This window comes from Polyodon spathula, chromosome 6 (genome assembly GCF_017654505.1).
Source record: "Polyodon spathula isolate WHYD16114869_AA chromosome 6, ASM1765450v1, whole genome shotgun sequence".
Taxonomy (NCBI): Eukaryota; Metazoa; Chordata; class Actinopteri; order Acipenseriformes; family Polyodontidae; genus Polyodon; species Polyodon spathula.
Window position 1 is genome coordinate 48,079,465 of NC_054539.1, and position 14,823 is coordinate 48,094,287.

Consider the following 14,823-nt stretch of genomic DNA (forward strand, 5'->3'; position numbering starts at 1 on the left):
TGTCTACTTTTTTTTTTTTTTACAATTGTGGTATTCAAATAGCTGTAGAAGTAAATGTGATTATAGGCTTATGAATACCACACATGCTGTAGGGAATTATCCTGTGGAGTTTATACTTGAGAGTCCCAGTGAAGTGATATTATTAGAACATAAAAACAAAAGCTGGCATCATGTGAGTACAGTTAGCACCCCACAGGAAGACACATGCCAAGGTTAAAAATGTTCACTGCTGTCATTCAGCAACACTACAGGAAGGTACATTGCAATTCAATGCACTGTCTGCAGAAAGCATTTTAAAAATGGAACAAGGGTGAGGGGCTAAGTGTGTCACAGTTGTGTTCTGTTTAATTTGCCCATTTTATGTCCTCTTTTGTTTATTAATCGTTTTGCTTCTTCAAAGAAGATACAAATGAAAAGAACAGCAACAAAATGTATCACATTTAATGCTGCATATTGCTCCTAATCTATCTCAGAAATCTAAATATTGGTTTTGTATGTCATGTTAGAGTATCTGTTCTGAAACATAAGAATAATGGCATCTGAACATTTGATAAACTCTTGACTTGCCATAATGTTTGGTCATGGTACTTTGTCTTCAGTGATTGGTTGGTAGGACTACTAAAATGTTGATGTGACCAACAACAGTAAAAAACATAAAAAAAGGCTTCCATGCCTCCCTTGGCTAATTTTTTTTTTTTTTTTGCTTTTCATTGACCAAATTTGACTCTCTTTCAGTTTTATTGCTCTCTCTGTCTCTTCCTTTCTTTTCATAAATCTTAAATGGTTAGTGAATGATTGTTTTGTTGTTGTTCACTTCTGCTTTTGTTGTCTTGTTATCTCATGCTTTTGAAGTAAGTGGGCCAAAAAATCTGACAAAATATGCCTGTACACTAGAATACAAATATTATATCATACATTATATAACATATATTATATCATACATTATATAACACAATCATTACATTTCTATTGTCTCCACTGGCTCTTTGTCACAAACACCTCAAAATTCAGATTTTGTTCTTGTTTTATTAACATTTCTATTAAATGAAATTCAGAGAGAAATATTAATAAAGTACTTAGCTGACTAAAAATATAATAACATAAACAAAAAATAAAAATAATATAGCCTTTAGGTTTTAAAATAGTTTTTAAAATCGGCACTGATTACACCGTGTAACAATTTTTTTTTTTTTTTTTGTTCCTGGGTAGTATGTGTTATTTCCTAATTGCTTATGCCTCAAAAGTATAGAAAATGGCTATTATTCCCTACAAACTTTGCTTTTGTGACCAGGACAGTGATATTTCAAAATATCACTATTTCCAATGGGAAAACGGGCAAATGTGTATTTACAGTATAATCGTAAATCTCAAAAAACTACTCACTTCTAAATCTTTTGTAGTCATTTTTGTATTACTTTAGTATAAATACATGTTAATTTGGATTCATATGTTGTTTTTTTCTGGCTTTATGTGAACGAAAAGACACACATTTGCCCGTTTTCCCATTGGAAATAGTGATATTTTGAAATATTTATATACAAAGTTTGTGGGGAATAATAGCCATTTTCTATACTTTTGAGGCATAAGCAATTAGGATAGGAATTAGGTTTGTGAACCTGTACTTGTTTTTTAACAATTGTGTATCACAATATATCCGAGATGACGTGCGGGACAGGGTCCACTGTTTCTTCTGGTTTTCATTCCAACTGAGCTCTCAATTACGTAACTAGACCCATAATTGAACTAATAATTTGCTTAATTAGACCTCTTTAATTGTTCTCAGCTCCTAAAAAGTTGCAGAGTTCAAGTTACTTATAAAGTTTTATAGCTAATTCAAATACTGAAACTGTTTAAGAGCTGAAAAAAAGTAAAAAGGTCTAACTAAGCAAATTATTAGTTCAGTGAATGGTTTAGTTAATTAATTGAGAGCTTGTTTGGGGTCCGCAGACCCAGGGTTGGGAAGCCCTGCTCTTCTGTATACTTTTATTTTATATTTTACCAGTTAATATACCCCACAACAAAGCAGCAAACAATCCCCAAAATAACTGTTATATAAAACAATATGGCTCTTTCAAAAATTAAGTTTGACACCCCTGGTCTAATGTGACGTCAAGTTAATTCTCGACAGCGCTCTCTGCTGGAATCAATACAAGTTGCCCACCATTGTTTAATTATTTCTAAATTGAACAATAAATCCCTAATAGATGGAACAAAATATTTTAAATGCAGGTGAAATAATAATAATCTAGACTTAATTTCTTAATTATGACATCTAAATGTTGATGCATGACTGAAAAAAAAAAACGTTATTTATTTACAAGCAGCACGTTGTATCTTTTTTCTCCCATAAGAAAAAGAACAGACATGATTTTAATATTAAATGCTGTTTTGAATGATGTTAAACTGAACGGCTGTACAGAAACATTTAAGAATAAAAATACAACAATGGCAATGTGCTTTCAAGCGTAGTAAACACTAGCAGAGTCTTCTGTGCAGAAATGAAGAATAAATTTAAGTGTTTGTATTTGTTTTACGTCAGAAAATAAGAACTCCACAGTAAAAGCGTTGCTTTTCGCATACGGTACAGTATTATAATCTCACAAAAAAAAAAAAAAAAAAAAAAAAAAACCCTACAGCGGTATCAATGCAATATTGCATTTTGACACAGTATATAGAGTACAGCACTGACAGTACATATTTGGAGCATTATACAGTAATACGGTTGTGTTGCGGTGACTCTCAGGCTGCATTGCACTTACTGTATACAAATACTGCATTGTTCTGCAGTTTTACTTTAGTGTATTGTTTTTCATGTTTGCCATTTTTTCTGTTTTATGTTAGAACACGTGTATGAGCAAAATGAAAGCGAACTTCCCTGGTTTATGTGAACGGTCAAAAAGTACGCATTAGAAAAATCATAGGAACCGACAGAACATAGTTTTCCTAATCCACTGCGAAAAGGCTCGCTCTTTGTGTTTCTCATATATTCTATTCAACTCCCGTGGAAGTGCGCGCACCATGCCCAGTTAATATAAACCACTCCCCCTCACAGTGGAAAATTACCAGGTTGCAAGCCGCTGAAGGAGCAGACACAATTTACAAAATGAAACACTGGGTTAAGTTTCGTCTCGTCTTTCGCTTATTTTGCGTCCTTCGTCACACATTTTAACTAAATCCCCGAACCCAGCCTGGCAACAACCTTGTTCAGTAAAATGCATCTTACAGGCTCAATGAGATGGGGTGTTTACGTCCCAAAATAGAGTTCAAACCTCTACCTGACCCTTCAATATTTATGAATGCCAGCACTGCTGTTTTACAGGTATCATCCCTGCCCTGAATCTGTTTTGGCATTCAGGGATTTAATTCAACAGTAGCACAAGGTCTAGGGGTGAATTTGACTGTGTGACGGGCGGGGTACAGCGGTGCCCTTTTTTTCTGTTTCACATTAAAACATGTATATGAGCAGTACTGAGAGCCTGGTATATTAAAATGAAAGCGAACTTTTCCCTGGTTTATGTAGGAGTAAAAAAAAAGCATTAATGTAGCCCGAAACATTTTCTTTCCTAATCCAGTCTGAAAATGGTCTTTCCATTGTGCTCTTCATATTCAACACTAGAGGTGCGCGTATCATACCCGTTACAAACCCCTCCCCTCGCAGTGGAAAATTACCGGGTTTAGCAGCAAAGACAACTTCCAAAATGAAACAATGAGTTAAGTTTCGCTTGCGTTTCCCATTCATTCGCGCCCCGCAGCATCCCCTAAAGTAACGTACTTTCAGAGATGTCTAAAAAGAGTGACTTTTATTTATTATAATTCGCAAACGCCAACTATGTTTGCAGGTAGCTGACAGATTGTAATGAAATGCGCACATGACCAGTTCGTCATCGACTGTTGATTTAGTCCAATTACAGTTTAGATAGAATTTGGCTCGCCTCCTGTACGCCAGCCTTCTTTTTTGGACCCTGGGCGGAGCAACCAGCGTAGGCGCCTGTAAGTATTGAAAAGGATTGACAGCCGAGGCACCCCATAGAAAAGCAGCCCAGCTGTCAGTAAACGCGCCTAAGCCAGTCGAATCGCGGAATGGGCGTGACGTTGGTCCAAACTTTTCCGCGGCGCCATCGACTGAAAACTAAACCGAGATGGAATCTCCCAGTCTGAACCGGTTTCAACCGGTTGCGAGTTTGTTGCTTGAGAGAAGAAGCGCAGGCTTACAGTCTCTTAAAACGCCCCGCTGCATTAAATATTTCAGAAAAATAAATAAAATAGTAAATCAAGGATTATTTTATTTCATAAAATGAACCGGAATAACAAACTACATAGCGTGCCGTAATTATTCTAGCAAAACAGACAAGTGTAGGAATACAGTATAGAAATTCTAGAACGGTATTTAATCCTTTCTAAATTCTCTGGCTAGAAAGCCACATTGCTTTCATTTTAAAATTTGGGATTTGGGATTTTTACCAGGTATTTGTGGTTTATGTACCACCCACTGAAAACATTAAGTTCACGTTGCTGACTTAAAAACTGTTTTACAGTTTCTCATTCACTGCTGGAAATAAAACCAAAAGGAGGGGCGGTTGTTTAAAACATAGGTAAGTGAACTATGGATAAATACGGCTTTTGAGAACTATGCTGAGGGGTCTGTGTGTGATATTAAAACTCAGGGTTGTGTGCAATGATGTTGAAAGGGAAGGCCTTCGGAGAAATTGAATGAAGTGCATCCCACCGCGCCAGTCGGATCGTCTGGGGGACGCAGCGGGGAAAACGCTACTAGTGTGGTAACTACTGTTAAATCAGAAACAAAATTATATACCAACCCAAGAATCAAATAAACACAATTTTATTTTGCGATTACGTGGGTTAAACCAATGTAGAACTTTCTGGAAATGTGTTCGACAGCATTGAAATGTCCATGCGTGTCACGTGTTCCCTGTGCGCTGGCGGAGGAGAGGGAGGGGTTGGTAGTAATCCGTGAAAAATATGTAAACAGAATGAAATCAACGAATCTTAACAAATATTTTTAGTGTCTTTCTGATAGTGGAGCCTGTTTATGTTAAGCCACGTTGGTTTATGTATCCCCCACCGTGTTCAGATTGGTGGGTTTATGCCACAGTTTAATGCCACAGTAGAGTATCACTCACAAAATGTGATTCAAGTTTTTTTTTTTTAGAAAGCAAGACGCATGATCAGTAATATGTTACACTTTGTTAATTTGCTCTCAAGGTAATAATAACTTACTGTGCGATTTATTTTAATGCATCTTGTCTGACAAAACCTTTGTAGTTCAGATATATGGAATGACTGATAAAGCGTCTAACACACCCCTTAATCATAATTTTAAGTAAGTTAATATCTGCTTGAATATTTAGCAAATTAGTGTTGTATTGATATTTCTCAGAGGGTCATGGGAGTTTTTGATGCATGACACTGGCAACATTATTATTATTATTATTATTATTATTATTATTATTATGCTTTTAATTAAGTGAAACCACCCGTACACGTGCAGAGATTACATTTCTGCTTAACCTTTTTCCTATTCAGGATTCGAATTAATACAATTGTATTTTCTTGTTTGTGCTCGCTTGGTTTAACCAGCTGAATAGCAGAATCTGATGTTGCTTTGAATCATTTTGTAATTAAAAAAGGAGGTAAGTACGTATCTGGCAACAGGTTTCTCCCAGCTGAGACCAGTTGCATTTATAAACACAGTAATGTAATGTGTCATAACAAAATTGCACTGCTTAAAGCGGCAGAACAAGACTGTATTTAATATATATGCATTCAAAATATAGCGGTGACATCAACTGTTTCTCAAATTTCCTTGGACATGTGAGTCAGCATGTGCCATAATGGAAGAGTATGTAATCAGCTGTCACATCACCATCTTTAGTGTCAGTCCTAAATAATCAATTAAGTTGACATCCTTAATTTTCATATGCCTATTTAAGTGAACTTAACAAGTATAGAGCCAGCTTCACATTTGAAATGAAAGTAATGGGCATTTGATCTTCAGAACAGTCTCTAGGTGGAAGTTATAATTCAGAATATATCCTAGTAACATTAGTTACGTGGTATTTGTCCTCAAATCACTGGCCTGTTTTTGTCAAGACATGGCTATTTTAAATGTACACTTTGTAAACTAGTTTAAACTTGAAATAAGTACAGTATGTTCATTAGCTTTGTTTAGTAACTAGTAATGGCAATATACATTTTCTTAACTATTGAAAAAAGCTGTTATGTCCTGAAAGATCTCTCGACTAACAGCTGTTTCGAATTATGTGCCCTAATCGCTGTTTAATTCACATGACATTGATCACTGGATTTGTTTCTTACAGTAATCTATGCCAGCAATTATGACAATGTTAGCAGACCATGCAGCTCGTCAGCTGCTGGACTTCAGCCAGAAACTGGATATCAACCTACTGGACAGTGTGGTGAATTGTTTGTACCATGGTGAAGGTCCACAGGTAAAGAAAGAATATATATATATATATATATATATATATATATATATATATATATATATATATGATATATATAGATATATATATAGATTTTATATAAATTAAATTATTTTTCTATGCTAAAGACAGGTTTTAATATTGTGCAACATGACAACTTGATTTTTCAAACAGTTTGCTTGATTTGAGTCAGTGCTTGTTTTTAGAAGGTTAAAACAAGTTGAATCAAAGCAAATGAACATCCCTTTTGAAAATACTGTAGTGTCTTCTACATCAGTACATGTTATGGGGTTAATGGAGAAAATGTATTAATAGGCCTACTCCATCTGGTTTTCTGTAAGGGACTGTTACTGCATTTCAGTTAATGTAAGTTACTAATCAAATTCACTTTAATAACTCAGATTCACTTAGTTAATAAGCATAAGCATCATGTCATTCAGTCTTAATAGTTACAACCACCTTCTACATTTTTTCAGGTTTAGGCAGCAGGTCTGTCTGTACAGTATTGAACCGCATCCCCCCCCCCCCCCCCCCCCCCCCCACCCACTGCAATATGCAATGTTAAGCACTGTTTTTGTTTTATAGCAAAGAATGGCACAGGAGGTGTTGACCCATTTGAAAGAACACCCAGATGCTTGGACAAGAGTTGACACCATTTTGGAGTTTTCGCAGAATATGAACACTAAAGTAAGCAAGCCTGTGGTTGGGAGTAATTCTTTATATAATTTTAATTCCATACTTCGAGGAAGTCATAAAGTAATATTAATATGGTTTATAACTGATCATATGGAAACAGTATTTTTACCTTGGTCTGAAGCAGGGTGTCAACTTGTTATCTGGCCCGGGTTTTATGTTTTCATGTTTGTGTCCATCAGCGGTAGTGCTTTATATCAGCCTGGGTTCAGACCTTTCTTTTCAAGCCTTTTTTTTTTTTTTTTTTTTTAAATAACCATTTTGATTAAAGTCAACACACTGACTTTGTAATGGTCTTGCTTTGAGCTTGTTGATTTGTTGTATCCCAGTTAGTGACCTTACATTCCAAGTGGGATACCCTACTGCTGTCGCTTGTCTTGTGGTTTATGAAAAAAGTTATTGAAACTTGTAATTTGTGTCGCTTACTGTTTCCTCCAAAAACATGATCAAAATACTGTATTACATTTAATAGAGCTCTGAGTAAGATAGTAAAGCCTGGCTTATACTTTAGACTCTGCCATATTTTCTGGTTGGAGTCAAGGGTCTCCGACCCTGTGTGGCAGGTCGGAATTATGTTATCCACACTGTTGCCACCTGTGCCTTTTTTTGGAACGGCGTACAGCTATCTGCAACCTGGAATCGCATGGAGTCGGATCATGTTGAAAAATTAACAATTGCTGCATGGTCGTACACTGGTAACTATCATGAAACTACTTTTAAATATCCACATTTTATATAACTCCTCACTTAAATAATATAGAGATGCCCAAAGAATAGAAACAGTGTGGTTTTGTATTTTGGGGGGAAGGGATGGACGGACTAGCATAGGACTGGAGAGAATGTGAAGCCCGATGGGGAGAACTGCACGATGGATTTGTGAAGCGCAAGAAAACCCTTGAAGTAAAATGGAGTCGTAAGCTTGTGGCCACACTTTGCTGGGAATTGCCAGTTGCTAATATGTGCAGTGTGACTACAAGTCTTTCTGCAGGTGTCCATGGCATTGCATGTGTATTTTTGCGCTGAAGCAATGGTCTAAAATATCTCTCACCATCACATACCTGTATCTGACAGATTTATTGTATGAAATTCTCCCTTTTGGGTTCACTGTTGGTTGAGAGGATGGATGTACCAACAACATCACTTATTATTTTTAAACCTCATGTATAACAGCTACAAACTCTTCACATCTCCTAAAATGTCAGTTTTTCCAATTGCGCGAATGCAGTCTGTCTAAAGTATGAACGACAGGTACAGAGTCAAAAGGGCTGTGACACAATGTGTCCTTCCTACAGCTGTCTGCGCCTGACTTATGAACCAGGTTTAAAATATCTTGTTACTGTAGCTTTTATAAGGTAGCATTACAATAAAATCATAATTGCCTGACGTTTTAAATATAAATACAAATGATGTGTAGCTGACAGTGAAGGTAATAGCCTTATTACAAGCTATGCTACTAAACTTGTAACTTTACCTAACTTTTCTTAACCCTTTTACAGTGCTTTTTTTCTTGGTATGTTTTTTATTACTTTGTTTTCGTTGTGAGAATCCACCTGTGCACAAAGCTGTGTTTACTGGTTACGTGGGAGCAATGATGAATATTCTCATGACTTAAAATAAGAGAGACCAGGAACGGTGCTACCCTGAGGGACCACAAGATCACGTGTGTTTATGTAGTTTCGGTCATTTTGAGTTTTAATTTGATTATTCAAATCTTTTTACCGTTATCTAAAGATTTTGTAAATCTTAAAGTTCACATTTATATACTTTTGTGTATAAGGATATGCATTTATAATTTTTTTTTATTTACGATAAACTGATATAATTCATATACTTTTTTTAGACTTCCTCAAAGTAGTAGGAAATTGCAGTGTTTGCTTTTTTTGCTTTCCTGTAAAAGTTGCTCTTTACTACTGACAGACATTACTAATGTTTGCGTTGATTTGTCAACAGTATTTTAAAACACAAATTTGTATCTTGTGAAAATTGAGATGATTAGAGGAACAGATAGAAAACAAAAGGTAAACCTTTTTTAAATTTGATCTAAATTACATTTTTCATAGTGCATCAATTTAGCACGAAGACAGTGGGCTTTTAATGAAATCATTTTCATTTTATATTCAATCTGTTTACTATTTGATATTAATATTAATGTTCCATTATGTTGATTGCTTGTAATAGGAAGAAACGGGGTGTCTTCCTGTGCAACTGACACAGCTAGGCTTTGACGGCAGGCCTCCACAAGGTCTACCCTTTTGATTCCCTTTAACTGAATTCTGTTCATCAATTGCTCTGTTTCGTGGGAGGAGGGAGGGGATAGGTTTGAATAGCCTTCATAACACTTAACATGCTACAGGCATTTCTTCCATAGGGATCAATCTGTATTTCATTTTTATTTTATTTTAGGATTTGTTGATTTTCTTATACATTTTAAAAATGAATAAAATAAAAATAATTTGCTTTATCTGCATTACCACACTGTTAAATGTTTAGGTGATTTAAGGTTTTCTTTCTTAATAGAATTAAAGGGGAAGTAGAAAGCTTTACTCCTAACGTCACCATTACATCATTGTTCATGTATGAATGATTTCTAGCAGTGCCATAGCGGAAGGGTTAAATTTATTTAAAACATTTTTTTTAGAAGTTAACTTCAGTAAAATCCACCTTGCACACTAATCTTGGACATAATTTAAATTCTATTGATAAAATGCACCTTTATTACCACTCCCTGGCCACTGTCAGTTGGTTTGAAATGTTTCTGCTTTGCAAACTAACTTCTTAAACTAACTTAGTATTTTTTTTCTTCTATTTTCAATGCTATAATCAATTGATCCCTAAGGTTGAAATTCCAGTGATCCTAATTAAAATTTTAGAAACTAAAGATTAAACAATTTGATGTTCAATTTTAATTTGATAGACAATAACAAGGGGTGGGGGGTGGAGCTGAACTCATAAGTAAACCTGTGGGTTGTCTTGCTGTTCCTTAAGAGAAACACCAGCTCAAGGTGAAAACCAGTTTTGTTTACTTTGCAAAGGGGTCTACAGCCCTTTCTGTACATTCATCTGACCAGGTTGTCAGGAAGACTAGTAACTGGGCGCTGCAGTACTGTCTGGTTTGCTATGTTTGGAAGTCTGGTTGCTTGCCAGAAATTAACTTGTGGTATAATATATCTCTATATATATTTAAGTTAATTTTACTGTAATGTTTATCTGGCTTCCAGACTGGCTAGGTATGGAGCCAATCTGGTTTTTGGATTGCTTTTTCTTCCCCCCCCCCCCCCCCCCCTGAGTTTCACCTTCTGGTGTGAACCTGGATAAACAGCAGGACTTCTTCATGGTTTGATGTGAAATGTAGGAAAATCATGAAATCTGCATGAAATTTGTTGTAAAGGGTAATTTTTATTATTTTATATAGAAATGTAACTTTAATAAATGTTTGTTTGCACATGTAAAAATCCATATGGTATTTCAGGCAGGCATAGTTTAAAAGCAAATGCGTTTTTAAAAGTACCATGCTTATGTTTTGATTTTTGAATTATAATCCCCTAACTTTATATTTCTGTTATATTCCAGTACTATGCACTGCAAATCTTGGAAACGGTTATAAAAACAAGATGGAAGATTCTTCCCAGAAATCAGTGTGAAGGTATATTTACATTTTTTGGGGGATCTTGTGACAGGTTATTTAGGGTTGCATTATAGTAACATTAAGTGTGATATGAAACCCCAGATTTGTTCATTTATTCACTTTAGTGATTGGTTCTACTGGTTGATAATCGGATAAATAGCAGTTCATTTATTTTCTTCAACACCAAAAGATCCCAGAGACTGTTGCTTATTGTGTTCACTAAGTCCCATTTGTGGTGCAGAACACTACTTATTATTCCAGTCTGTTATTTGATTTGATTATTTCTCCTTAACCCTTCTGTTATGGTGAAAATTCTACCTGTTTGAGGTCTGACTGACATAACTTGATTTTCGGCTTGTGTATCAGGAAATATAAGATTGCCTAGTTTTGGAATAAAAATGGATTTAATTAGGAGTTTTTGCCACTGATCAACACAAAAATCCATAATGTCAAAGTGAAAAATAAAATCTACAAATTGTTCTAAATTACAAATATAAAACGGAAAATAATTGATAAATATAAATATATGGGCAGTGTCTCGTTCAAACATGTTTGAAATCGCGAGCTGTGTTTTTATACCAGAATACAGTGGGAAAAGATCCCGAAAATGACACGGCCTACCCCACATTGTCACTCTGCAGTTACGTAGGAAAACAACCAACTGTTCATGACTAAAACAAGTCAATGTCTTCAAATGCCTGTCCAAGAAAATCTACTCTTTTGCTTATACTTTTGTAAAGTGGGACCTTTGTCATCGCATTTTCTGACATAATCGATCCCTTGACCCTCGGTGTGATCAGACCGTTTTTCCTTGTTAATGGCGATATTATGTATTAGAATTCGATTGACTGCGAACAGCCAATCAGCTTCCAGACCTAGTGAGCTTCTATTTTGCATACATGTCCGCTGGAATATTGAAGTGCTTAACTGTGAATTAAATTAAGTCGATCCGTGCATAAATACCGGCTTTTTCCTTTAACATTCTAACCTGATAACATAAAAAGCTACTTGGTACGTACATGCATAATTCCCCGGTGTGTAATATATTCAGTACCAGTCAAAAGTTTGAGTACACCTGCTTGAAACTAGGTTTTTCATGATTATCTATGCTTTTTAACTGTATAAACTTGTCTATAAACACTTAATATTTCATTATATGATACGTGTACTTATATAAGCTGATAATCATAAGTGAATTGCATTCAAAATTTTTTAAATGAAAATGTAAATCTCGTCTTCAATGAAATGGTCACCCAAAGCAAGGGGATTTCCGTCTGAAGCCCAAGTAAGTTAAAAGTCTAAAATGTGTATAACATGGTGTTAGAACACTGGCCTAAGTATAAAAGTGTCTTTGTTAGATGTTCTCTGAGTTAACTAACATGTTACCTAATTAGCCTTTTGTCACCAATTATTGTTAACAGGTGAGGGTCCATGATTACTATAAATATAGGTAGTATAGGCACAAGTTTGTCATTCCTGAATGTAAGGGAGCAGAAAATGGCAAAATACGCTCAGCTAAGCAAAGAAAAAGTCTGTAATTACTTTAAGAAATGAAGGTCAATCTTTAAGACAAATCGCAAGAACTTTGCAAGTGTCTGTAACTGTTGTGGCCAAGACCATCAAACGATTTGAAGAAACTGGCACTCACGAAGACCGAACAAGGTCAGGCAGGCCAAGGGTGACCTCAGAATCGGAGAACAAGTTCATTCGAGTCACAAGTCTGCGAAACTGGTGATTAACTGCCCCTGAAATACAAGCTCAGCTAAACGCTACTAGAAGTACAGATTTTCAACATCAACTGTTCAGAGGAGATTGCGTGAAGCTGGCCTAACTGGAAGAACTGCTGCAAAGAAACCATTGTTAAGAGTGCAGAATAAGAGGAAGAGACTTGTCTGGGCCATAAAACACAGAAACTGGACGTTTGAGGAGTGGAAGTCGGTCTTATGGATCGATGAGTCAAAATTTGAAATATTTGGGTCCCACCGCCGAGTATATTTAAGACGCAGAGAGGGTGAGCGCATGAGTTCTGCATGTGAGGTTCCCACTGTCAGGCATGGAGGAGGCAGTGTCATAGTCTGGGGTTGCTTTGCTGGTGACAGATTGTGATCTTTGCCAAGTCCTTGGCAAGCTCAACCAGCATGGCTATCATAGCATACTTCAGAGGCATGCCATTCCATCAGGATTATGGCTAGTTGGGCAGTCCTTCATTCTTCAGCAAGATGATGACCCGAAACACACCTCAGGCTATTATTAAGGCAAAGGGTGGCTATTTTGAGGAATCCAAGATTTAGAGACAATTTTTCAATTTTCTTGAACATTGCTTTGATACTCATTATGTTTTGTCTTGTATATTGTAACATGTGTTTTCATTTAAGTATTTACAGAAATGTATACGACGTAAAACATTGTCAATTATGAAAAAAACATAGTTTCCAGCAAGTGTACTCAAACTTTTGACTAGTACTGTATAAACATTTTTTTTAATTTTTTTTTTATTTTGGGTCAGTAAAGCATTCTTGGTTATGTAAAGCAATTTAGTACGCTTTCCGGTAATACTGTGCTTTAAAATCCTGGTATATACGGTAACCGAAAAGATACTGAAATGCAGCACCTCATAATAAAAGGTGGCTTTTGTGAAATGCATTTTAATTAGACATCCCTTAAATTTATCATATGAATATTTCACTACAGTTAATATTTTGTATGATTTATGCAAAGTTTGTACCTGTGATCGCTGAATCACCTGCCAGAAAACAAAATCTGTATCTTGCTTTACTTTTGTTTTTGAAAGTATATAAAACAATCCCTAATTGTTTGAAGCATTTGGAGATGTCTGTCAATTTGGTAAGAGTCTAACATCACCATTACATCATTGTTCATATATAAATGATTTTATAGCACCACCGTAGTGGAAGGGTTAACCTTTAAACAGTTTTTGAGGTCTTCAGATCTTTAAGACCCCAAAAATGTAATCACCCATACTTCCTTTTTAAGAGTAAGTTCGAGTCAAACCTGTCTGTTTTTCAGCCACTGCCATCTGACTCCATTCAATAATTGCCGAACCTTTATGAAAGAAGATGTTTATAAATTTCTGTTTAATTACCCTATTAAGAAAAAGAACAAGGAAATGGGTGCTATTTGTACACTAGGGGTCAGTATAACAAATGTAATAAAATGGGAGTACTATATAATTAACAAATTCTATTGTAACTACATGCAGCAGAATTCTGTATTCAAATTCAGCAGCTTTAAGAGTTTTGATATAATGTGTGGTGCCGACTTTGATTTCACTGCTTTTTCTTCCATAGTTTACATTTCCTGCTAGAAATGTGCAATTGAAACAGGGCACAAGAGTCGTGCACCAGAGACAACCATGCTGAGAGGAGGAACAATATGTCTTAGGCTGTTTTAACAGTTCACAGCAAAAACTTATTGTTCCTAAAATGGTGTGTTTTTAAAAAAGTGTAAAGTATACTTAATGAGCTGGAAATACAGGTTGATTCAGCCAATTCATTTCCAGAACAAATCGGTGGTGGGGGGGGGGGGGGGGGGGGGGTGTGTTGCATTTTAAGAGAACGTAAAACAATACTTTATCTTTTTGCTGTACCAATTTTTGAACATCGATGCTAGTCAGCTTAAGCAGGCAGTAGTATCCCATCATGCCAGCAGAGCAGTGTTTTATCCAGATTGAGCTAGTTGAATTAAAATGTACTGTAAGTTTACTTCTTTCATTGTAACCACTGTTCTACTTTATTTTGAGTGAGGTGAATATAAATCGTAATTGTTCTGTGTGTGGGGGGTGAACAAAGTTAATCTAATGGGATTAACTTTGTCCTTTACTTGTTTGTTTAATTAAGGGGTTTCTACTGCAATTTGACAGCTTTGTTACAGTATACTGTATAATAAATACTTTGCTTTCGGGAAGCAGTGGTTACGATTTTCCCAAACCAATTTAACTGAAACAGTTATGTCCATAAAATTCCAAACCCAATGATACTGATTAGAACCAAAACAATTTTTTTTTTTTTTTTTAAAAAGCAT

General features: G+C 35.6%; 1 protein-coding gene across 1 annotated transcript in view; it reads left to right on the forward strand.

Moving 5' to 3' along the window:
* The first annotated feature begins 4,141 nt into the window (after nucleotides 1-4,141).
* Nucleotides 4,142-14,823, forward strand: part of LOC121317267 (exportin-1-like) — a 33,808-nt gene continuing 23,126 nt past the window's right edge. Inside the window, exons 1-4 of the mRNA XM_041253011.1 lie at nucleotides 4,142-4,592; nucleotides 6,339-6,470; nucleotides 7,050-7,151; nucleotides 10,728-10,800. Of these exons, the coding sequence (XP_041108945.1) occupies nucleotides 6,345-6,470; nucleotides 7,050-7,151; nucleotides 10,728-10,800 (301 nt within the window). The 5' untranslated portion in view covers nucleotides 4,142-4,592; nucleotides 6,339-6,344. The remainder of the gene's footprint in view (nucleotides 4,593-6,338; nucleotides 6,471-7,049; nucleotides 7,152-10,727; nucleotides 10,801-14,823) is intronic.